At 52.3% G+C, this 24,447-nt stretch overlaps 8 protein-coding genes across 8 annotated transcripts; 4 read left to right on the top strand and 4 right to left on the bottom strand.

The window, feature by feature from the left end:
* Nucleotides 1-667: 667 nt before the first annotated feature.
* L3040_004841 (uncharacterized protein) lies at nucleotides 668-1,264 on the bottom strand (the record flags this gene model as incomplete). The annotated part of the gene is made up of 5 exons (XM_066156350.1): nucleotides 668-693; nucleotides 747-812; nucleotides 869-1,019; nucleotides 1,141-1,155; nucleotides 1,217-1,264. 5 exons carry the CDS (start codon nucleotides 1,262-1,264, stop codon nucleotides 668-670), a joined length of 306 nt encoding a protein of 101 aa, XP_066011763.1.
* Nucleotides 1,265-1,466: 202 nt separating this feature from the next.
* On the top strand, nucleotides 1,467-2,193 carry L3040_004840 (uncharacterized protein; the record flags this gene model as incomplete). The annotated part of the gene is made up of 3 exons (XM_007288556.1): nucleotides 1,467-1,669; nucleotides 1,718-1,828; nucleotides 1,884-2,193. 3 exons carry the CDS (start codon nucleotides 1,467-1,469, stop codon nucleotides 2,191-2,193), a joined length of 624 nt encoding a protein of 207 aa, XP_007288618.1.
* Nucleotides 2,194-4,345: 2,152 nt separating this feature from the next.
* Nucleotides 4,346-5,085, top strand: L3040_004839 (uncharacterized protein; the record flags this gene model as incomplete). The annotated part of the gene is made up of 2 exons (XM_007288555.1): nucleotides 4,346-4,714; nucleotides 4,792-5,085. The coding sequence occupies 2 exons, from the start codon at nucleotides 4,346-4,348 to the stop codon at nucleotides 5,083-5,085; spliced, it is 663 nt and encodes a 220-aa protein (XP_007288617.1).
* A 472-nt stretch (nucleotides 5,086-5,557) lies between these two features.
* L3040_004838 (uncharacterized protein) lies at nucleotides 5,558-9,175 on the top strand (the record flags this gene model as incomplete). The annotated part of the gene is made up of 1 exon (XM_007288554.1): nucleotides 5,558-9,175. The coding sequence occupies one exon, from the start codon at nucleotides 5,558-5,560 to the stop codon at nucleotides 9,173-9,175; it is 3,618 nt and encodes a 1,205-aa protein (XP_007288616.1).
* Nucleotides 9,176-11,419: 2,244 nt separating this feature from the next.
* Nucleotides 11,420-12,761, bottom strand: L3040_004837 (uncharacterized protein; the record flags this gene model as incomplete). Its single annotated transcript, XM_066156349.1, has 2 exons — nucleotides 11,420-12,490; nucleotides 12,582-12,761. 2 exons carry the CDS (start codon nucleotides 12,759-12,761, stop codon nucleotides 11,420-11,422), a joined length of 1,251 nt encoding a protein of 416 aa, XP_066011762.1.
* Nucleotides 12,762-13,409: 648 nt separating this feature from the next.
* L3040_004836 (uncharacterized protein) lies at nucleotides 13,410-14,676 on the bottom strand (the record flags this gene model as incomplete). The annotated part of the gene is made up of 3 exons (XM_007288552.1): nucleotides 13,410-13,650; nucleotides 13,762-14,432; nucleotides 14,557-14,676. The coding sequence occupies 3 exons, from the start codon at nucleotides 14,674-14,676 to the stop codon at nucleotides 13,410-13,412; spliced, it is 1,032 nt and encodes a 343-aa protein (XP_007288614.1).
* A 944-nt stretch (nucleotides 14,677-15,620) lies between these two features.
* L3040_004835 (uncharacterized protein) lies at nucleotides 15,621-17,396 on the top strand (the record flags this gene model as incomplete). Its single annotated transcript, XM_007288551.1, has 1 exon — nucleotides 15,621-17,396. The coding sequence occupies one exon, from the start codon at nucleotides 15,621-15,623 to the stop codon at nucleotides 17,394-17,396; it is 1,776 nt and encodes a 591-aa protein (XP_007288613.1).
* Nucleotides 17,397-18,287: 891 nt separating this feature from the next.
* L3040_004834 (uncharacterized protein) lies at nucleotides 18,288-23,719 on the bottom strand (the record flags this gene model as incomplete). Its single annotated transcript, XM_007288550.1, has 3 exons — nucleotides 18,288-19,650; nucleotides 19,701-23,360; nucleotides 23,409-23,719. The coding sequence occupies 3 exons, from the start codon at nucleotides 23,717-23,719 to the stop codon at nucleotides 18,288-18,290; spliced, it is 5,334 nt and encodes a 1,777-aa protein (XP_007288612.1).
* Nucleotides 23,720-24,447: the final 728 nt, after the last annotated feature.

The following is a 24,447-nucleotide window of genomic DNA, read 5'->3' as shown; positions in this document are numbered from 1 at the left end:
TTATCTAAAGCTAGATCGGCAATGCTCTTTGTTCATAGGCATAGCTACATATCACTTGTACATCCGAAAGACAGACATGTTCTAAGGCCTCTTGTCTAGCAACACCTCTAATCAAGCTCAAAGCCACTTAAGTAGAAGCATTCCAAGTCGCAAGCACTATCTACATAGAAAAAGCCAAGCGATGCTAGTTTCGTAGATAGACCAGCTACAACTCCGTCCCAAGGATGAAAATCAAGCAATGTCAGTCAGCTATAATGTCTAAGGCTGAGGCGTGTTAACGCTTACCTGGTGGTCGGAAAGGTTGGATCTATCAACAGGGGAATACTATTGTTATAGGATCGGTTCCTTGTTTCTATACTGATACTGTTTCAACTCACCCTTCATATTAACAGCTTCGATTGACCAATAGCGTGCTCCGTGTGGAATATCCTGTTAGTGCATAAGACAGGCATGGACTTGGCTACCTCGAAAGTTATGACTGACGCATTAAAGAGAGCTTTCCTACACATGATACTCCATATTCGGCCCAGGCAAGTTTAGGTCACACAGGAGGAAGCTTTGACAAGGTTCGGCTCCGAGAGTTGACTTGGTATTGCCGTGCTTATTTACATCCTTCGTAGTCTAACAAGTCTCTATCCATCCCTCCACACCTCCTCGACCAAGTCCTCTAATGAGCGTTGTTCTTGTGGTGTCCTAGGAACTCGATTAGCAGACGTTTGGTCCAAGATTAGACTGAATGAATATACTGAGATGGAAGTAGTAGTTCTGGGCGTATCCGACGCCAACCAAGAAGACAAGGGCATGAATGATAGCTGTATCCAATTTAGCGCTCTATCCTCTGGACTCTAGATTTCCGGGCCCGACTCACGACGGCCAGTTGGGTTCTTTCCGAAATGCTTGGCTTGGTATCGGCCGAGGAGACCCTTAGGCTGGACTTCCGGAGCAGCACCACGAGGGAGCTTCTCGTAGAAGCTGACTACTCGTTGCATGCGTGCGGCATCCTGAGCGGCACCCAGCCCCTACATTGTATCAGCAAACATCCACCCCTTTGGTCTGGTACGATCTGGTTCTTTTCCGTTCGTGGTTCGACGGGGGACTCAATTGAGCGGGCCTTCGGGAGGGAGGATGGGATGAGCTCACGGCAGGAGAGGCCACCTGCAATTTGACAATTAGCATTTGCTCTCTTCTGTTGGCAGGCTGGAGAGTGGCAACTCGCCTTGGGAGGGATTAGAGTCGACAAAGCTCTTCTCGTAATGTAACTCATGTTGAAGACTGCAGCGACCGGCTTTGAAAGGCTGGGGGAATGTGGTTGTCAGGTTCAATATATCGTGAGGGTCTACACACAATCCTGAGCCTCTCTGTTGCCCGAAAGCTCCTACGCTAGTTACTTACATAAGCATTCAACCTCCGACCGAGGAGACGACAACCTCAAGTCAGTGCAGATACACCACCTCCTAGGATACACAATGTCGCTACTACGACCCTCAATTGCAGGGCGACTGCTTAGAACAGGCGTACCCTCCATTCGAAATGCCACCCCGGGCGCCGTACGATTCGAGAGCACAGCATTGGGAACGCCCCTCACCCAGACAGAAGGGACCACCACCGAGGTACAGGTCACTAGACGCAACCAGCCAGAATACACGGCCGCAGTTGATCAAGCTTCGTCGTATGCTGCTCCCGAGATATGATGAGGCTCTGGCTAATTCCACCTCAGAACATTCTCCCCGGTTCCAAAGCGAGTCATGAATGGCAGTGAGCCTGGAGATGTCCTCCCAGCTGCCGTTCTTTCTGGAGCACCAATCGAACTACAAGCCAGAACTGTCCGGTATTGAATTCACGTTACTTCAACGGCTTGGAAGACATCTCTAACGTGGACGCAGCATATACCGTCCGACCAAGACCGCAACACAGTCAGGAGATTGGCATGGGCATCACTGGCGCATGGACTGGGATATCCTCCCAAAGGGGCACCGTTGGGAGAACCCATTGATGGGCTGGCAATCATCGGCAGATTTCATGCAAGGTACACACATGAGCTTCAAATCCAGGGAGGACGCGATCAGGTTCGCGGAGAAGCAGGGATACGAGTACTTTGTGCAGGAGCCGAACACGCGGAAGACTACCCCTAAGGCCTATGCGAACAATTTCCTATGGAGTGATAAGAAGTTGAAGCATATCCGGACGAAGTAGTCACTTGATGGTTGTAAATATTGGTTTGAGCACGGTTATATCGAGAAGTTGTCGCGAAGGAGGCCTCTGGCCGGTCGCACGTTTCGGGGACAGGTACGAAATCGATCAGCGTTTTTTGAGTCCATATTTCTCAGGTTTCTTGCTATCTTTTCACTATGCTTGATTTCCATTCGTTGCCATGATTTTTCTTTTCTTTCCTAGCACACAGCTGGTATCTGTGCAGAAGCCGGCAAGGGGACCTTCCATAGTCAATCCCGGCCAGTCATATTTATCCTCTGGCTTGTTCGAATTCACAACGGGTAGTAAGCTGCCTTGTGCTATTTCACAACCCTGATTAACAGAACCGAAGGACTTTTGCCAATACTTTTCAGATCGGGCAAAATCCATTTGCGGTCCTTACGGAACAGACCCGTAGGGTCTGTAAAGTCGTTCAATATTACCTTATCTGGTCATTCATCGTTGACAGCATCCGGCTCTTAATACCCATTTAATGAGCCTCACTTGGCTACCCTATATATCACACCTATAGCTTCTCGCGCTCAAAGGACATGAAGCATAAGGGAGAGCTGAATACCTGCACTTTATTGTTTTGGCTGCGTCCGAACTTGTTACGCCTGTATGTTTCACTGGAGGTCTCTTTTTTTTAAGACGAGTTTACGCCAATTCCCAAATTTCTAGCTATAAAGTTTAGTTCAGACTTCTCTCCAAGTCAAGAGACAGAATTTCCAGCACAGTGGCTGGTAGGATGTCAGCAGGGCCGAGGTAAGCGATGTTCTGTTATTACCTTTGCTGCGGGAAAGTACTTTGCCATCAAAAAGTGAGATAACTTTCAATTTGGCATCGGAACTTTGCAGATTATCAAGTCATTTTACAGGCAAAGAGTTTCAAATTTCCAAATTCCGATTTGTCACTGTTATTTTCTGGCACTTCAAGACCTGCATGTAACTTCGGGCCAAAGTCGCCCCTATCTCAATTTCATATTTGTACCCCAACCTCATATTCAGTCGCTTTACACGTCTCCGTTGTCTTTCTTGCTCCCGCAAGATGCGGCTGTATTTTTGGGCTCAGGTACAATGTTGAACCTGAGTGAGAGTCTATGATGCAGCCAACAACGGCTAAGGGCCAAGCCAGACTTTTCCAACACGCAAAATGATATGATATCAACGCTTCATAAGTGAAGGTACAAAATCAGACGAGACCCGAGTAAGCATGCGATCAAGCCCGCTGTCAAATCTTTGTTCTTGGAGTCCGAATTTCTTCATTGCTTAACCTCCTTGTTCTTCATCCCAACCTCGATCCGAGCTTCGGGCGCTATCCTTGCACTTGGTTTCAAATGTCATGAACTCGGAGCTCTGGTTGTTTGATGTCGGGTATTCTAATCCAGAAGTGACCTCCACGAGTAATTCTTCATTCTTGGTTGACAGAAGGTCGCACGTCATCTCGGTCATCTCGATATGGCTATGAAGAGGCAGGAACCATCTTGAGTTGAGGTTGTCAATATTTTCGAATCTTGTCTTTTAATCGACACCCTTTTTCAGTGAGATCTCTCAGATGTAACCTATAAAACGTGATTTATTTGCGTGGAGACTTTTCGTTCTGTTCGAAACGGTAGCCTCAATGGCATTCGCTGCATATTTGCAGATTAATGGATTCGGATCGTGATCAGCAATGCCAAAGAACGCTGCATGGTCTGTAACCTCTGGAATACGAGTAGCCCATGGTACAGATTGATCACTAGGTGTATCCTCGTTTGGATTTGCGCTTCAAACCTCGATCGTCGCGTAGCGGCTCACTCGTCTTATGTTCCGTACCCGGATGCTCTCTGGCCTCGCTCCAGCCTTTGGACTGCCGTCAAACTAAGCGAGGAGTTCGCCTGTATCATGTTTTTGGTACGTCGCGATGAATCTAATTTTTCCGGCATGGTCTTTTACAGCCCACTTGGTTTCAAATCAATCGAAGACAATGTAATATATTCAGAGCAATGGTCACTCGAATTTCTCTTTCTCTCCTCACCGCACTCAAGGTGTTTACACTCTTTCTATCTGCTCTTAAAACATTCGCTTTCCAGCCTCTTCGCTCTTGAGAATTTCCGTATTTTATACATTCCGCCCAAATCTACTATCGCAGTCTCGACCACCTACACAAGCCGAACATGCGTTACAATCTGCTCCTTACATCGTCGGTGCTCTTCTCCTCTGTCCTGGCTACATGGGGCGGCGGAAACCAGGGGAGTTGGGAGGATTGCACAGAAAATGAATCGTCTCTCAAAAAACGTACTTGGGATTTCTATCCCTCGAATGGCGACGGCGACAGCGACTGTACAACCAAGGCCGAAAAACCTCACACGAAGACAAAGGTCTGGCCCTGCCCCAGCGAGGCGCCGCAGCCGAAACACACAACCGAGGAAGCACCTCCGTACCCGACCCAAGAGACGACACCGAGCAGCGAGCAGCCTACCTCGTATGCTGCTGTACCGATGCCTTCTGTGCCCGCACCCAACCCATCTGTGCCCGCACCAAACGTAAGCTGAGATCCCGATCCACTGTACATGTAAACTCTGAATAGACGTGATTGCTGACACCGGGATATCTCACTCAGTCAATCATCACCGTCACCGAAACAGAAACAGAAACAGCACCTTGCTCCTGTCTAGAGACCCTCCCGGTCTTCACCACAGCCGCTCCCACGATTCCAGTCGTGACACCAGGCATCCCAACCTATTTCTCGACGCACCAGCCTTCCAACACATCGTATCCAACCGCGTCAAGCGCGCCAAACGCGACGTCGCCCCGGAGACCAGCCTTCACGGGAGATGCTACGGCCACCATGGCCAGTCGCCTCTCGTTTCTGGTGTTGGCTGGGGCAGCTGGGCTGATTGTGCTTCTGTTGTAAAGGATCTGGTCCTTGGTCCTTGTTATTTTTGGGGGGCGATTGGGAGGAGTTGATTTTATTAAAAGGACGGGTAAAATATCCCTTGGGAACCAGTCGCCAAAGTGGATAGATAGATAGCCCGATGTCAAAATGTAATGATACCCATGAATGGAAATGGAAAAAATGAGTGATGGTATCAGATTCTATCAGCTTCGTCGCACAGGGCTATCCAGAGTCTTTCGATCTGCAAACGAGTAGTCTACAAGTCAACTTTACTCGCGAGGAAACGGTGATTGTTGAATTGTTGACTTGCTGACTTGTCGAGTTGTCGAGTTGTCGAGCTACTTACAGGCAGGTGGCCCCTATCGGGTTATTTACGGGGAGAAGATAACTAGCGTCAACCTTCAAATATTATGAACCAAGGTTCCAGCCTTGACTGCGACCACCACGAACTCGAACCTCAACCGCCGTCGCAAGACGCAGCACTGTAACCATGGACGACCTCGAGTCTCTCGAAATTCTCTCCCTGGTGTCCAAGGTAACATCAGAACTTCAGAACCATCTGGGGATCAGCGACAAAACCCTGGCAGAATTTATCATCTCGCAGCATGCGCCGTCTCTCAAGCTCGAGGAGTTCCGGACGAAGCTGGAGGCCATGGGGGCGGAATTCCCACAGAGTCTAATCGAGAGCGTGGATCGCCTGGTGCGGACCATGCACCCAAAATATAAGAGTCTGAAGAACGGGGGAGAGCAGATGGGCAATGGGTCGCGCAAGCTGGAGGAGAGGACCAATGTCTTTAAAGGGCTTGCGATGCCCGACATACAGGCACCTTGGCAAGATGAGGCAGAAGGAGCTCCGGTGAACGAAAGTACGAAGCTAGAGACTGATGCGATCGACGACACCATGGCTCTCTTGGAAGGCTTGGGGAGCAAGGCGAGGACCGAAAAGCCAGCCCAGTCTAGCCGGAAGCGCAGTCGAAGCCCCGAGGAGGATGTGGAGAGAGGGAGGAGCAGGAAGGAGAGATATCGATCTCGGTCTCGGTCTCGATCGGTAGAGGAGAGGAGGCGCAGGAAGACTGGTGCTGTTGATCAAGACGACTATGGTCGCTCGAGAAACGGTCATAAGAGCAGTCGGCGGAAGAGGGACGAGGAGGACAGGTTCAGACGGCCACCAACACCCGAAATTGACGACGCACCCATACTATACAAGGTCTACGACGGTCACGTCACGGGTGTCAAAGACTTTGGGGCTTTTGTTAATATCCACGGAGTAAATGGCAGAGTTGATGGGCTTGTTCATGTGTCCGCGTTGGCCGAAGGTCAGCGGGTGAACCACCCGTCCGATCTTCTTTCCAGAGGCCAGCCTGTCAAGATCAAGGTAATCAAGATAGAGGGCTCAAGAATCGGGCTTTCCATGAAGGATGTCGACCAAGAAACTGGAAGGGATCTCGCCCCCCAAGCTAGGATACAATCTGGCGCCAACATGGAGAAGATCGGGGGAAAGGGCGAGTATGGACTTATAGATGAGAAAGCACTGGTCTTTGAGGGCGACATGCCGAGCAGTTCCCGAAGAACGAAGAAGCGAATGACATCTCCAGAGCGCTGGGAAATCCGTCAGCTCATCGCATCTGGTGTCGTGAAGGCATCGGATTACCCAGATCTCGACGAAGATTACAATGCTGCATTGAATGGCGAAGGAGAGATGGAGCTAGAAGAGGACGTCGATATCGAGTTGCGAGAAGAGGAGCCGCCATTTCTTGCTGGTCAGACCAAACAGTCACTGGAACTATCTCCTATCAGAGTGGTCAAAGCACCAGATGGTTCTATGAATCGTGCCGCTATGGCTGGAACTACATTGGCGAAAGATAGAAGAGAATTGAGGTCACAAGAAGCTCAGGACAAGGCAGCTGAAGAAGGGTCGAAGGTTGATCTGTCGGCACAGTGGCAAGATCCCATGGCCAATCCAGACTCGAAGAAATTCGCGAGTGATCTTCGGAGCATCAAGCCCGCCCCAGCAAACGAGGCTGTACCCGAATGGAAAATGGCTACACAAAACAAAGATCAGTCATTTGGACGACGGACAGACATGTCCATAAAACAACAACGGGAGTCTCTGCCTGTATACAGGTTCCGATCCGAGCTTATCAAAGCTGTTCACGCGAACCAGCTTCTGATTGTAGTCGGCGACACAGGATCCGGGAAAACAACTCAATTGACACAGTACTTGGCAGAGGCAGGCTTTGCTAACAACGGGTTGATCGGATGCACACAACCCCGCCGTGTTGCTGCAATGTCGGTTGCGAAACGTGTGGCCGAGGAGGTTGGTTGCGAACTCGGTCAAGAGGTCGGATACACGATTCGATTCGAGGATTGCACCAGCCCGTCAACCAAGATCAAGTACATGACCGATGGTATGTTACAGAGAGAGATTCTTATGGACCCTGATATCAAGAGATACTCGGTCATCATGTTAGATGAAGCCCACGAACGTACTATCTCCACGGATGTGCTGTTTGCGCTGCTCAAAAAGACCTTGAAGAGGAGGCCCGATTTAAAGGTCATCGTCACTTCTGCGACTTTGGACGCTGATAAGTTCTCGGCATACTTCAACGAGTGTCCCATCTTCTCGATTCCCGGACGTACCTTTCCTGTCGAAGTCATGTATTCTCGGGAACCAGAGTCCGATTATCTAGACGCAGCTCTCGTCACAGTTATGCAGATTCATCTGACCGAACCTCCTGGAGATATACTTCTCTTCCTGACTGGCCAGGAAGAGATTGATACCAGTTGCGAGATCTTGTTCGAGCGTATGAAAGCTCTGGGACCGAGCGTGCCTGAGCTGATCATTCTCCCTGTGTACTCTGCTCTACCCAGCGAGATGCAGAGCAAGATTTTTGACCCAGCCCCACCTGGAAGTAGAAAGGTTGTTATTGCGACGAACATTGCGGAAACATCTATCACCATCGATCACATTTACTATGTCATCGATCCCGGCTTCGTCAAGCAAAATGCCTACGACCCAAAGCTCGGAATGGATTCTCTCGTAATCACGCCAATTTCCCAAGCCCAAGCCAAACAACGTGCTGGTCGCGCGGGAAGAACAGGGCCTGGAAAATGTTTCCGCCTCTATACCGAATCCGCCTTCCAGTCTGAAATGCTACCAACATCGATTCCTGAAATCCAGCGACAAAATCTTTCACATACTATTTTGATGCTCAAGGCAATGGGAATCAACGACCTTTTGCACTTTGACTTCATGGACCCGCCGCCCACGAATACCATGTTGACTGCGCTCGAAGAGCTATATGCATTGTCTGCTCTGGACGACGAAGGACTGTTGACTCGATTAGGTCGAAAAATGGCCGATTTTCCGATGGAGCCGTCGCTGGCCAAGGTTCTCATCGCCTCGATCGACCTTGGATGCTCGGATGAAATCCTCAGTATCGTTGCAATGCTGTCGATTCCATCCGTCTTCTACCGACCGAAGGAGAAGCAGACACAGGCTGACCAGAAGAAGGCCAAATTCCATGACCCCCACGGTGATCATCTCACCCTGCTCAATGTGTTCAATGGGTGGAAGCAAAACAAGTTCGCCAACCCATGGTGTTTCGAGAACTTCATCCAGGCGCGCTCTATGCGCCGGGCGAAGGATGTCCGGGACCAACTCGTCAAGATTATGGAACGCTACAAGCACGCCATCGTCTCTTGCGGCCGCAACACCCAGAAGGTGAGACAAGCCATCTGCAGTGGGTACTTCCGCAACTCGGCCCGGAAAGATCCTCAGGAGGGCTACAAGACCCTCATTGAGGGCACGCCTGTCTATCTGCATCCCAGCTCGGCCCTATTTGGAAAGCAGGCCGAATGGGTCATCTACCATACACTTATCATGACGAGCAAGGAGTACATGCACTGCACGACAACCATCGAACCCAAATGGCTCGTTGAGGCGGCGCCATCGTTCTTCAAAGTTGCGCCGACGGATAAACTGAGTAAGCGAAAGAAGGCTGAGAGGATCCAGCCTCTGTACAACAAATTTGCGGCGGAGGATGATTGGAGACTGTCGTCGCAGAAGCGGCAAGGCCGAGGCGGTGGTGGTGGAACGTGGGGATGATTTTCCACAAGTCGAGAAACACAAATACGACGGCCACCAGACTACGGCGTTTGTATCATATCTGTCCACGTACGTCTCTTCCGCGGTGTTGCTCTCTGCTTTCTGTGATCTAGGACTAGGATAGCAAGTGCTGCTCTTGAGGGTCCTCTCGATGGGCTACGTATTTTGAGATAGTTCGGTCATAAATGTCCATGGAATTGAATCAGGCACCGCAACGTCCACGTTGATTACACCTCGTGCAGGGCAGCAGTGATTGTAGGCAAATATGGGGTCTGGGGAATCAAGCTTTGCCAATGCCTTGGCCAATGCTTGATCACGATCGACGCTTGGACCTGGTTCCCCGGCAAACCCCCTTCCTCGACTCGTGTTTACCTTTGACCAGCCACTTACGATAATACCGGAATATGTCAACATCTGTCTCGGAGGCAAAGGCGAGTTCAGCTATGGTATGGCGGGATGCGCAGTGCGCTTTCATCGCCGGTGCTGGTGAGGCATAGAAAGCCGAGTCGTACCCCTTTTTCTTATTCTTCCTCTTCCTCCTTATCAACATCAACATCAACATCAACATCGACAAAACGACGAACCAAAAAGTTCACTGTGGAGTTTCATACTACCCTCTACCTCTCTTCTCTCACACCCCAACACCGCCACGCGGAGGCTAAGGAGATTTGTAAGTCGGATTGTGACTGCCGCGGAGGCAGGCAGGCAGGCAGGCTCTTTTCATCCTCCTTCTCCTTCTCATTCCATGTACGAATTCTCCTTTTCTCCATCCATCGATCCAAGCCGTTCGAGCCAATATATTATCTCTCTCTCTCTCTCTCTCTCTCTCTCTCTATACCTCAAACCCCCCCCCCCCCCCCCCCCACTCGCTCCTCCTCCAGCATCCAGTCTCGCCAGAGCCTCTCTCGATCAAGAGATGGAAAACTCGCGGTGTATGTTCTATTCTATTCTGTTCTGTTCTGTTCCGGCCCCTCTCCCCTCTCTCCTCCATGTCATGGCGTCGAAAATGAAAACGAATGTGCGGAATTCAATTCCCTTGCTGAGCCACTAGCGCGTGGTGCGGTTTTCTTCTTCTTCTTCTTCTTCTTCTTCTCCTTCGCACTGCTTGATACCTTCTATCGCGAGCGCGCGAAGCATGAGGCGAAGCATGAGGCGTCTGTTTTCATGGGTAGATGGCGAGGGGGTGGGACGGGGGGGGGGGGGAATATACATTCATGTACAGCACAGCACAGTACAAAACAGAACAAAAAGCAAACAAGGAATTAAAAATCCGAGAATCGACAACCTAATTCATAATCGACGGCTAGGGATAGGAATGAAGTGAAAAGACCGCACGAAAGCAATGGCTAACTTAAACAACAGCGTTTAGTTAGTTAATTAGTTTGTGAGTTATATATATATATATTTTTCCCCTTTTTTTTTTTCCCCCTTTTTTTTTCTCTCTCTCTCCCTCTCTCTTCCTTCCTCTCTGCGTACCTGCGTACGTCCCCCGTGGCTGTATACTCGTATATCTAACAAACAATACAATACAACACAACACAACACGCCAGGTCTGGGTCTGGCCCGGTTCTGTTCTGTTCTGTTTGTTGATTGTGCCCGCACCCTCCTTCTCTTGTGATGATGTGCTGGAGAAGGAAGGAAGGAAGGTCGGTCGGTCGGTCGGTCGGTTAGTTGGTTAGCTGGCTGGTTAGCTGGCTGGCTGGCTGGCTGGCTGGTCAGTCGGTTAGTTGGTTAGCTGGTTAGCTGGCCGGTTAGCTAGTTAGTTAGTTGGCTGGTTAGCTGGTTAGCTGGTGCCAGAATACCCAGGTCGTAGCAGTCTGGAAGGGTTCGGTGAGATTGTCCCCTGTGGAGGGACGAGGCGAGACCTCAGATTCTGTTCTTTTCCATGCTTGACTTGGGAGCTGGTCGGTCGTGGGCGGGCGGCGCAGAGCTGCGAGGGGGGCTTTCGCGCGCGCGCGCGCACGTTCAAGTTCGTCAGGAGGTTGTTCAGAGGCGCGGCTTTATACCCGCGTGGCCTGTTATGCTAATCCACATGGACGACGCCGCGAGGTTGAACATGTCGACAAGGCCGGATCCAAGGGAGAAAAAAAGGCACTCGATTAATTACTTTAAGCGAATGATCCACCCACGTGGTAGAATATAGCCATTGTCCCCAACCCTTTCCTAGCACCGTGTAGACCGGACCCGCCAGACAAGCCTTGACCCCCTCCATCATCAATTCGTTATACCTATAATACATCCCGTCTACTGGGTCTCCTGAACCACCTTATCCACCGCCTTGGCAAAGTAATCGATATTCTTGGTGTTCAAGCCCGCCATACTGATCCGACCGTTCTTCGTCATGTAGACGTGTGCCACATCTCGCAACGTCAACACCTGCTTCTCGCTCAAGCCCGTAAACGAGAACATGCCGATCTGATCCGTGATGTGGTTCCAGGTGCCCGGCGTGCCCAACGCCTCCAACTTCGCCCGGAGCTCCTTGCGCATCGTGATGATCCGTCCCGCCATGGTCCGCAGGTTCTCCTCCCACTCCTTGAAGAGCGCCTCGTCGTTCAGAACCAGGCTGGCAATGCGTGCACCGTACGCGGGCGGATTCGAGATCTCGGAGCGCTGGAGGATGGCGAGCTGGGAAGAGATGCGACCGATCGTCTTCTGAGCGTCCGAGCCCGGCCCGGTGACGAAGTGGAAGCAGCCGGCCCGCTCGCCGTACAGACCGAAGTTCTTGGCGAAGGACTGGGCAATGCACAGCTCGAAGCCTTGCTCGACGAAGTGGTGGACAGCCCAGGCATCCTTCGCCAGGTCCCCCGACGCAAAGCCCTGGTATGCGCAGTCGAAGAACGGGAAGTGGGACTTCTCTGCCATCAGCACGGCCAGCTCCTTCCACTGCTCTTTCGTCGGGTCGACACCGGTTGGGTTGTGCGCGCAGGCGTGCAGCAGGATGATGCTGTGGTCGGGGGCGTCGGCGATGGTCTTCTTCATGCCGGCGAAGTCCAGACCTTTGGTGTCCTTGGAGAAGTAGGGGTAGGTAGCGGAGGGGAGGGCGACGTTGGCGAAGATCTGGTTGTGGTTGGCCCATGTCGGGTTGCTGAAGTAGACGGTGGGGGAGCCGGGGAAGAATCTCTTGAGGAAGAGGGCGCCCAGATGGACGGCTCCGGTGCCCGAGATGGTTTGCACGGAGCATGCGCGCTTCTCGGTGAGAGCTGGCGAGTCGGCGCCCAAGATGAGCTTTGCGGCGGCGGACGTGAAGCTTGCCAGACCGGCGATGGGGAGGTATTCGTGGTTCAAGGCGGGATCGTTGCGGAGGATCTCATCGGCCTGCAGAGCACGAGGGGGGTTCTCCGTTAGTTTGTAGTCCTGATAGCTTGCTTGCTTACTTGCTTGCTTGTTGGAGCTGGGTGCGACTCACCTTCTTGACAACTGGTAAAACCCACGGCTTTGCATCGTCGTCTCGGTAGGCGCCGATTCCCAGATCGACTTTCTTGTCAAAGGGGTCGGCCCGGAAGGCTGCCATCAAGCCAAAGAGGGGATCCTCGGGAGCTTGAGGCACCGCATCGGCCGGGAAGCTAGTGGACGTGAAGGACGACATGTGGCTGGAGATGCTCTGGAGTCTGAGCTTTGGGGGTGAAGAAGAAGAGGAGGGCGAGGGCATGTTGTGGAAGTGAAGTGGGAGAGGGAGTGGGAGAGGGAGTGGAAGTGGAAGAGGAAGAGGAAGAGGAATGGAAGTGAAGGCAGGGCAGCACAGGGTAGCGAGCCGAGGTAACAATCGGACTTCACTTAAGCTTCCGTTCCGTCTGCAAGGTTGAGTTTGGAGGTGGACCTGAAAAGTGGATTTGAATGTGCAGAACTGGGGAAGTCTCGGGCTTAAATACTTTCGTATTATTCGTATTACTATTACTGACTTGTGACTTGCTGAGTACAGCCAGGGCCTCTGCTCCGTACTCCCTCGTCAGGAGTCAGGACTCGGGACTCAGGACTCAGGACTCAGGACTCGGACTCAGGACCCTGCCTGCGAACCGAACCGAGGCAAGTCTGCTATAAAATCAGATCAGATCAGATCAGTGCAGTGCAATCATGCTATGCGATCAGACAGTAAATAAACATCTGCGACGTACAAGATACCGGTACATACAACATACATATAGTACATATAATACATAATACATATATACCCTCCCTTCCTCCCCCTCCAACCCAAACATGTCAAATGCAGTGATGAGCCCCCGTAGATCAAATATCAGATTACGAGGTCCCACACAATCAGAAAGGCACTCAGCCCGCAGGAGGCGTAGAAGACGTATTTCGCCGTGCTTTTCCGCTCCGTCGCCTTCTTCAACTGCTTGTTGCCCCCTCCGACATTCTCCGCCGTGACGAAGGAATCCGTCACCAGCTGGTCGATGTGCGCGGACTGCACAGCCAAGTTGTTCACGAGTTGAGTCTGCAGCTCCGATATCTCCATGAGAGATTTCTCCGCCGTCCTGTGACAAGCAATGTTAGCTGCGATTTCCCCCATTGCCCCCATTGCCCCCATCGCCCCCATTTCCACGCAGCCACCTCCCTCAGGAAATCCGTTCATCCGTCATACGCACCTCACCTGGTCCAACGTGCTCTCGTAATGCTTTAACATGTCCTCCTCCTCCTTCTGGAACATCTGGATTTGTTCCGGCGTCAGATTTTCTTGCTCCGGGACGGGCTCTCTCTCTGCAGATGTGTTCGGTGGGGGCATTGGCGTGTGCCCGAATCCCGCAAGCTCTGGCCCGCCGCCCATCCGTGACTTGGAGATCATGTTCTTGTTCTTCTCCAGCTGGCGCATGATCCTCTTCTCCATCATCTCGGCTTGCGCCCTCCCGCATTCGTGTAGCTTCTCTCGTAGATACCAGAGCACGCTCTCGCGGTGCACCTTCACCTGGTTGCTCTTGGCCTCGTCCAGCTGCTCGTCCAGCGTTTTGGACTGCCCGACCCCGCCCGCCGCCCACTGCCCCAGGGCGCCGAGGCCCATCTTCGCATATTTCCCCTTCCGCACGGCCTGTTCCGTCTCCTGTCGTGTAGTCTCAGCCCCCGCGAGGGACTGGATCCGCCAATCGAGATCCCGCAGGAGCTGCTTGGTCTCGGCATCGATCTGGTCCTTTTGACGGTCGGTCAGGTGTTGCCATGGCTTCCCGTGCTGCGATAGTACTGAGCGGCGAGGAGGTGGTGCGGTGGAGAGGTAGGACTGGCGGATCCCCCGAAGCTCCCTGTTCAACGAGACAATGCCCGCGTTCTGCGAACGATGGTGAGTGAGTGAGAGGGAAGAAGAAGATGGGAAGGTGCTGGAGGGGAGATCAAGCTGGAGCTGGAGCTGGAGCTGGAGCTGGAGCTGGAGAGGAAGGGCAGAGCGTACTCACTATCTCGTAGGCCTCCTTTAAGAAGCTGTCAATATTCCGCAGGGACAAGGACGGATCTGCTGTCGGTCGAGCATCATGGCTTTTCAGAAGCTCGTTGAGAATGGGGGTGAGGTCGGCCATGGTGGCATGAAAGCAGATGTCTTTGTGGTGATCCGTCGAGGATGAAATTGGGTTGTTGGAGGGGTCGGGTCGGTGGCAGCTCCGTACGGAAGATAATCAAGTTACCAACCAGCATTCACAGTCAGGATAGGTAGCCTTCTTCCCTCGCTTAATCCAAGCTTCTTTTCCTCCGTAGAATGCTTCTTTTTCTATTTCTATTTTGGTTTCTGTTTTTTTTTTTTTCTTTTTCTCTTCTATTCCTGCATCGACATCCGTAAGTAACCTTAAGCTTGTTGTCGGCGAAGTTGCTTAGCCGCCGACGACCTTGAATCGTTCTTCAACTTTTGACTCTTCCGCCTCGTCCACCTCCACCACCACCACCACCATCCTCTTCATCATCCAGACTCCCGACGGTCGGTCGATGCCTGGCCTCTGCCGTGCCCTTCCTCCGCCCGTCCTGCCACCTCTTCTTCTTCGTTGCCAACCAGCGATATCCTCGTCGTCTTCCTCCAACGCACGCACTCAGTCTGATCAGCGTCGCCACCCATTACTTACTTATCGGCGCCACGGATGCGATGTGGCGAACCGACCAGTCTGCAAGTACCAGACTGGACTGGTGGCCAATGACGCCCACCGGGAAGAAGGGGATGCTTTCTTCCAACAACCCACAACCAACAACCAACAATCAACAACCAACAACCACCCCCATCCTCATTCCGTGGAGATCGCCGGCTGCCGTTGCACCGGGCTTGGGCAGGGCAGGGCAGAGCTGGTCAAGGCAGGTCAAGGCAGGTATGTATGATATCTTGTAAGTGTCTCCGTCTGCCTCTGCCGTACGCGATGAGGTCGGTAGAATATCAGTACCGACCTACTCTTTCATCTTGAATCAAATTGTTGGGCAAGTGTTGCTTTTCTCAATTATTGCTATATTGCTCTGCTATTTTTGCTCTGCGGCTTCGACAACGATGGCGCAAGATAACCGCCGGGTCGCGGCAGAGAAGTCCGAGGAGATCGGAGCAGCTATACAAGGCGCCGTCCTCATAGAACCTGCGACGCCAGTCGTGGCACCCGCACTGGACGCCTCTCGAGCTTCTTCCTCGCATTCAGAAGAGACCCAGGCCGCCCAGGATGCCGCCCGAGACCTCGAGGCGTTGGCTGCCGTCGCGACCGGACCTGTGTACTCGGCTTTCGGCAAGTGGAAAAAGCGATATATTGTTGCAATGGTTACCTGGGCCGCCTTCCTCTCACCAACTTCCGCCAATATATACTTCCCCGCATTGAACCCGCTGAAGGAAGAGCTCCACGTCTCGACGACCTTGATCAACTTGACCCTGACGTCTTATATGATCCTCCAAGGGCTGGCCCCTACAATCTTCGGAGATCTGGCGGACATGGCGGGTAGACGACCGGCGTATATACTAGCTTTCATCATATACATAGGTGCCAACGTTGGACTGGCATTGCAGAACTCCTATGCCGCTCTGTTCACTCTACGATGCTTGCAGAGTACCGGAAGCAGTGGTGCAGTTGCGCTGGGTTTCGGTGTCGTTGCAGATGTATCTACCAGTGCCGAGCGAGGAACGTACATGGGCATTGTGGGAGCGGGGACTATGATGGGACCAGCCCTTGGTCCTGTAATTGGTGGTATCCTTGCGCAGTTCCTGGGATGGCGTTCGATCTTTTGGTTCCTTGTCATTACCGCCGCATGTTTCCTCGTCCCGTTCGCCCTCACCGTCTCGGAAACAGGACGCAATGTGGTGGGCAACGGCTCGGTACCTCCTCCAGGCTGGAACATGACTGTCCTCGATTGGTACCAGCAACGCAAGGAGGGCAAGGCTTTGGATGGCCTCTCCCGATCAGCCACGGCTGAAGGACGCCGTCTAGCGCAGGAGGAATTGGCTAGAGGGCGAAAGCTCAGATGGCCCAACCCGCTCAAGACTGTTCGCATCGTCATGGAGAAGGACATGGCATTTGTTCTGGTCTACAACTCCTTGCTCTACACGGCTTTCTACGATGTCGTTGCATCGATACCACAACTGTTTGAAGAGATTTACGGTTACAATGATCTTCAGATTGGACTCTGCTACATTCCGTTCGGTTGTGGATGTGCAGTTGCTAGCTTCGTCAATGGGAAGATGCTGGATCGTAATTACAAGAGAGTAGCACAGAAGATCGGTTTCACCATCGATCGTAAACACGGCGACGACCTCTCGAAATTCCCCATCGAGCGCGCACGCCTCGAAATCATTTGGCCCATCCTCTATTTCGGTCTCGCGTGCTGTCTCTGCTACGGCTGGGTTCTGGAGCAAAACGCACACCTAGCGGCACCGCTCATCCTCCAATTTTTCATGGGTCTCTGCATCAACGGGTCCTTCAACATTCTCAGTACGCTCGTCGTTGACCTCTACCCACAGAGTCCCTCCACGGCGACAGCGGCGAATAATCTTTTGAGATGTTCTGTCGGGGCGGGAGGCACGGGTATCATCGATATTATGATTAAATCGATGGGGAGAGGCTGGTGCTTCACATTCGTTGCGCTGGTGTGTATTACTGCAAGCCCCATGTTGATGGTCGAGATGAAATGGGGCCCGATTTGGAGAGAGGAGAGAAGAGTGAGGCTTGAGAGGAGAAAGGAAGAGGAAGATGACATGAGGAGGGTGAGGGAGGAGGAGCAGAGAAGCTCGAGTACGGTAGGAGATACGAATGCTGAATCTGATGCGTCGAAGGGTGGAAAACGGTAGGCATGAGGCAGGATTTGGGATATTCCAGGGATATTTAGCGTTGTGGCTCATCTGGACTGCGAGTCGAATTGGCATTTTGGGTTATATATATTGATTAATGTAATTTGAAATTTAATCATCTTTTTTTAAAGCTAAACAGAATTCATCCAGTTCCAGCGCAGTTCAAGGGCCTCGCTAAAGAATGAAAGAAAACGCTAATCAATCTTTCAAGTAAACAATATCTTTCATATCGAGCAGGCGGAATGGGTCTTCATCCTTCAAGGAAGAAGAAGTAATACAAGTTCTTTCACAATTTCATAAATGGATGGACGCTCTCTTCCCGTCATATTTGACTCCGATCCATCCCGTGCTATTCTTTCTACCTTCTCCTCACCCAAACAAATATAATATAATTTCACCGCTCCCCACGTCTCTCCCTCTCCTTATTTGCACACCACCACTTAGCGAGCTAGCGAGTTGGCGCCCTCGACGGATCTCTCTTTTTCATGCTCTCTGTCTATCTCATCTATCTATCCAAAGATCGCTCTTCTGCTTACAATATCCAAGACGACAGGTTATTTATTACAGTTCCGATTACGATTCCGAGCATGCAGAATGAAGAAGCGGGAGCAAGATGGACTCTGAGTCCATTGCAGTGCAGCAGAGATGATCCATATTCAAATGACCGTATTGTTGTACCTTGGTACCTATTATGCAACATGAATATGTCAATCGTAGTGGCCGTTGCACTGGAAATATCTAATCAACACCTAAACACCACACACAGGCGCACAGGCCCAGGCCCACGCACACGCAAGCACCCAGCCCAGCCTGATCACATCACACCCCTTCTTTCCTAGATTTGAAAGAAACTATGAACATATGCGACACAACTTCCTATACACACCCTTTTCACATGGCCGCCAACTCGCTATCAATCATGCGATCCATAAATGTCCGCCTCTCGCCCACCAACTCTGTCTGCAGTCTCTGCTCAACCAAGGCCCGGACTTGTTTCTTCGTGACGTTATCGAGATCAACCTCACGAAGGCAGTTCTGGATGGCTTCAATGACCATCAAGTCATCTGGACCAGCATTGCCACGCTGGAAATCAAACTGCGACGGTGTGCGTGGCCCGCCAAGGCCGACTTGGCTGCGACTCGGGTGCAACGGAGATGGCTGGCCTGAGAGCAGATCCTGCGACGACGGGTTGACGGCCATGCCAGGCCGCGGGGAGTGCGCGGGGTAATCCTGATACGGCGATGCAGAGCAACCGTCGTGATGCAGGCCTCCACCGAGAGACATCACGGAGGAGTTACCGTGGGGTTGTCCGTACTGGTTTATGGAGTAGACTGATTGTCTGGGTGCTCCACCAGCCGGAGACTGAGGAGGCATGTAGCCGCCGCGCTGGGGAAAGCCAGTGAGGATGGTAGATGCCGGTTTGACGGAGGAGTACATGGATTTCATGTCGTCCATCTCGTACTGGTCGTCGTAGCCCTCGTAGGCTTTCTCCACCGCTCCGCCGCGACGCCCGGGCAGATTGTTGATAAGTGCATAGTCGTCCCAGCGTTGGAGAGGTATGCTGCGCGGATCGAAGCCTTCGTCATCGATAGCAACGACTTGCTTGCCTCCCTTCTCACCGATGACGATACGGGTGTTTCCCCAGGAGAAGTTATCCTGGTTCCAGAAAGAGTAGATTGGCAGGATGAAAGAGTATATGGGGAAAGCCATGATATAGATGATCATCCATCCAATGTGCTGCCATTGACGCTTCAGGATGAAAATCAGGGCCTGTAGACCGTAGACTGCTGCTAACATGATGATCGAAATCAACGGGAACTGACCTTCGCCGGCAGCGACGTTGTAGATGAGGTAACCAAGGTATGCGCAAGTTGCAGGCAAGAGGATGGTTCCGAAGAGATCGATAAAGACGACGAAGCGCATACTGAAACAACAGAATCCACACAGTTCCTTGAGCCAGACCAGTTCGGCCAAGTTGTGAATGGTAGAGTTAATCCATCTTCGTCGCTGGGATAGAAGAACACTCCATGTCTCAGGGGCGGCGGTTTGACAATAGGCTTCGGGGACAAATTTATATGACATGTATGGGAAGTGCTTCGTCATGAGAGTCGTGAGGTATCGATCTTCTCCGAGAGATAGGAGGTTCTTCTTATGTAAGGTATCGACGACGCAGTCACTGTAGTCACGGATCATAACATCAGAGATAATGAGAGGCTTGCCCTTGTCAGATGTGCGGAGACGGTACATGGAGAAACTATCATGGTTAGCCCTGAGGTTTCAGGATAGACCAGACTAGAAACTCACCATCCAGGAAGACAAGTAACACTGCCGAATAGAGACTCGAAAGCCTTGGCCAAGTGATGGGAGATGAAGTATTCATAGACTTGAATCATAGTCCACCAAGAGCGCTCTTCGTTCTCGAGAGAAGTTTCACCGCAAATACCAGCAATCTTGGCGTTGTTTGCACAGGCCGCGACAAGGTAGTTCAGAGAGTCCTCGCGAACACAGGTATCGGCATCAACCATCAAAAGGTATTCGTAAAGCTCGGGGTCGACACCAATAATGTTATTGATCTGGTGGAACATTTCCAGCTCGAGAGGGCACATGGGAGCTCGGTGATGGACGCGGTTGAGGAAGCTCATGAGCAGGATTTGGGAGTCTCGCTTTCCACGATTACCAGGCTTGCTCTTCGACTGCTCGGATTCCTTTCCGACCTTGACGACGACCAGGTACGGGACAACGTTGCCTTCGTACTCATAGAGTCCAGAGTAAACCTTGCCGTAGTTGAGCTGCTCGCTGCTGTTACCCACCGATTTGAACGGCAGTGCGGGAGGATCTATCTTGGGATCGACTCCCAAGATATCCAGAACAATCTTGGGCGTCGGTCGATCATTACCACCACCGACGATCATACCATCGCAGATAACACAGATAAGCTTTCTCTTGTTGTCATATTGGAGGGCCGTGAGGGAATCAAGGGCCTTCCGCAGAGAATCTTCTCCTTCGGTGTAAGCAGGAACCTGACAAATGACGAACTTATCTTGAGGACTCGGACGACGTTTAGACCCAAACTGAAGAGCAGCCAAGAACTTGGCAAGAATAACGGCACACAAGAGAATCGTGAAGGCGAGCAGCAAGTAGTTGTTGGCTTGGCACCTTGCAGTGTACCGGAAATCGGGGATGCCGACATACCAACTATTTGATATGCAATTCAGGTTGTTCTGAATCACTACTTGTTGGGTGGCATTGGCAGCGTTGAACATCTTGTTCCAGTCCTTTGTGATGTCGAGACCAGGGTTACTCTTGATCAAGTCAGAGACGCTATCGTCGAGGAAATTGTATGAGGCCAAGTTGTTGAACGTATCCAATGTGTAATAGTAGTTTGTCAAATCGTAGATCTTATTATCGAGGATAAACCAGTAGTGATTGTTGTTCTGGCCCTGACTCTTAACTTTGCTCTTGTCCGTAACAAGCTCGCCGTGATAGTACTCCTTGAGCTTGGGCAAGAATTTCGAACCGTACCAGTTGATGTCGTACAGTGCGCTGGTTCTATAGGGCGTTTGAGGTCCGGAGGTGTGGACAGCAGTGGGGTCCGCCACCGTGTTATTCGCGAGAAGAGAGAGAGCAGGGTCGGTGACCAGGCCGGGGCAGGCCACGGTAAGGGGTGGCACGAAGTAGTCATCCAGGTTCATCCCAGCAAATGGTTCCATCGTCGCGGCCGATGTCTTGATCGCTGTGTCACTGTGTTGAAGCTTATAGAACTTGGTCATGTCGTAAACCTTCCCGCGGATACTGACCCAGTAGTCGGCCGTGCCTTGATGACTGGCAACCTCAGCTGCATCCCATGCCTTGTCAAAATTCGGACAGAGAAGTTTGCCGAAGAACAGAATCCAGAAGATGATGAGACAGTTGAAGAAGGTTATGATCATGCACAACACCACCTTTTCTCTCCATGCCATACGCACGTCAGGACGCTTCATCCGGCCAACGAATCTGAGAAGGAACGAAGGACACCAGAAGGTCAGTCCCCAAACCACACCAACCCAGATCCGACGGCTGGATGTCAGATCCGAGGTAGTGATACTCTTGGGCTCAGCCAACTCGGGATCGATACCACTGACGAGTTCGCCCATTTCGTTAGTATAGAAGACCTGGCCTTTGGTGTTATCTCCTTTGAGGCCCAGACCGTAATCCCCAGCAGTGATGTTCCGCGCCGTGGGAGCCACAGACCGAGCAGCGCCCGGAGCACTTCGAGAGAGTGTCGCGGAGCTTTGCTGGCGAGCGAGGAGCCCCTCTCGGCTTTCTTGATGCGTCAAGTCAGTCATGGGAGCGAAGAAGCCGCTACCGTTATGAGGAGCACCCGAGTATCCCGTGTCGGCGCCGAGCAAGCCGCCCAACCCAGCGAAGCCTTGGTCGTCTGTGGGTTTCAGGTCCAGCATCCCCTCAGCTTCCCACCAAGCACTTTCACGCATCCAAATGCGTTCGGTGCCAACAACGACCTCGCCGTTGCTCCACCCACGCTCCATAATCCAGCCTTCGATCCCATCCTTTCCATCCTTGCATCCGAGAGGTGCATATCTCTGGCAGAATTCCTCGTGATCAAAATCCGCAGTGAAATCGAGGTGCTTGTTTCGGCGGTTCGCCCATTCGGGGAGCCTCCACGAGCGAAGTTGTCTCGAGACTGTTCCTGCAGACCATGCGGAGGTCATCGAAGGGAGAGCAGCCAAACTGGCCGGGGACTCATCCGTTGGGTGGAGCGAGAGGTGGTACCACACGCGACTGCTTCCGAGGACGACTGGCAAGTCAATGCGGCCTCGTCGTCCCAAGTTGATGCCTTCTCCCTCAACGGGGAAGAGGAGCCTCGTCAAAAATCCACCCTCTTCGCCTTCCCTGCCAACCTTTTCGAGGACAATCTCTCTTTTTTCGAGCTCGTGCTCACGCTCACGGCCGGCTGGTCCAGTCATTATCCCAAGATCCGGGCCTACCTCAGACACAGAGTTCTGCATTTCGCGGAGGATCGTAGAGCCAACGGGGACCACATCAACTCCATCCTCTTTCATCTCGAAGTTGATGCCTTGGGTATCATCAAAGACCCCACGCATAGCGGCCGCCTTGCCAAAACTTGGATCTGGAATCTCCAAAACTGTGATGCAAACCGTGTCTCCGTTGTCCTCCTCAGTCTTTGGGGTTCTCGCGCCTCGACCACCATCGGAAGAATCGCAGTCTTTGATCCGGCTCATTTCGGCTGCGATGGCCTCGTTGGCTCTCAGAATGACCCAGTCGACCAAGGCTTCGTACAGCCCGCCAATCAGAATTTCACGGTCCGCTGTTGTGCATTGGCTGAGCAGAACCTCTGGTTCAAGACCGAGCAGCCCTCCGACGTCTTCACAAACCTCCTCCAAAGCATCCTCATCCAGATTGAAGTTCAACGTGTCGCCGAGTTTCAACAATCCGACCAAGATGGAAATCAGATTCCTGTGAGCTGCACCCTTGATACCAATCTCCTTCAACGAAGCTCGGAAGTCGTCCGCGGCGGCAGCATCGTCTCCCGTCGGGAGGTACGAAGGGGGATCGTAGGTGCCGGACTTTGCCAGAAGGGCATAGCTCGACGCGGTTTGGAGCCCTAGGAACTCTCGTTCGGCGGGCGTGGAAGCTGACGTGAGGAGATAGTAGAACACATCGAATGCTCGGTAACCCGGCTTGGCTGGAATGTTCAGAAGGCCCTTGGAAGTATCGATTCCTCCCTGAGAGAGAGCTATGGATGCCGCGGTCAGATTTCCAGCCAGGGTCAGGGTGAGAGTGACACCGAGAGCAGAGTAGCGAGGTGCCGAGTAGTTCTGTGGCGATACGGAGTGAAGGAAAGCTCGCAATGCGTTGAGTGCAGTATATAGGGAAGCCGGGATCGATAATGGGAGGGTCTGGAGGAAGGGCGCGAGGACCGACGGGGTCGACTCATGCAGGGAGCTGTCAAGTCAGTCAGGTCAATTCTGGAAGAGATCGGGACATTCCTACCCGAGAAGTATGCATCCATCTTCCGCACGTCGCCTGGCATGCTCCCAAGCACGGGCAGACAGGCCGGCATCGACCGTACCGCCTATCCTCCCTTCCGGGTCGGGCTGTGAGGCCGTGAGCCAGTTGTTCACGACGAGAGAGGTGCTGGAGTCTAGCCTGTATGGTTGGCCGGACGTGTAGATTGTATGGACCGCGTTCAGGAGACTCGTCGTCGAGACCTGTGCTGATGGTTGAGCAGCCGGGTTCACATTCCTCTGCCCCTGGTACGACGAGGTGTTCGAGTACGTCGACATCCGGGCGTTGGCCGCCATCGTGGACCAGCGAAGGAGGAGGAGGAGGAGGTGTTGGTGGTGTCTTGATTCCCACTAGGCTTTGGGGGGTTTTATTTTTCCCCTTCCTCCTGGCGTCAGTGTTGATGATTGCCGCGGAACACCAGGACCGACCAGTTTTCTCTTTCGTCTAATTGAGTGGGATCGATCTATGTGGACTCGGACCCCTCGCAGATGGAGATGAGATATCCGGAGAGGCGTCTAGAATGCACGGTTGAGGGCAAGCGATTGAGCGTGGTGAGGACGCGATGGGTTGGATTGATGGATGGATGGATGGATGGATGGATGGATGGATAGAAGGATGGATAGAAGGATGGAATGCAGCGAGATTTAGTATAGACTGATATTGAATTAAAGAGGGATAATATAAAAAGCAGCAATGGGCAACGGGAGGGAAAGATAGGGAGATGGGAGGATATCTTTCATCAACATCAAAGCGAGTGTGGCGAGGAGGAGGCTGAGAATTGAAGATTCGAGAATGGGAGTTGGGGCGGGTAACAGTCAGATAGTTTAGTTTAGTTGTCTGTACGGCAGGCGGTGCGGAAGTTCGGTCGCCCCTGAACGGGTCTGGTGGTGCCTTGGCCGGCTGCTGCTTTACCCTTTAGCGAGAAAGAGCGGGGCCGTTGGGGGAGCGGGGCCTCTTTACTCAAAGCGGCGGTCCATCGATTCGTGTGTAAGGTAACGGGAAGTCGCTGTAGTCCGGATTTGAT

This window comes from Drepanopeziza brunnea, assembly GCF_022702325.1.
Source record: "Drepanopeziza brunnea f. sp. 'multigermtubi' strain 214-2 chromosome Unknown ctg7, whole genome shotgun sequence".
Taxonomy (NCBI): Eukaryota; Fungi; Ascomycota; class Leotiomycetes; order Helotiales; family Drepanopezizaceae; genus Drepanopeziza; species Drepanopeziza brunnea.
Note: the sequence above shows the minus strand (reverse complement) of the source record. Positions and strands in the feature narration are given on the sequence as shown.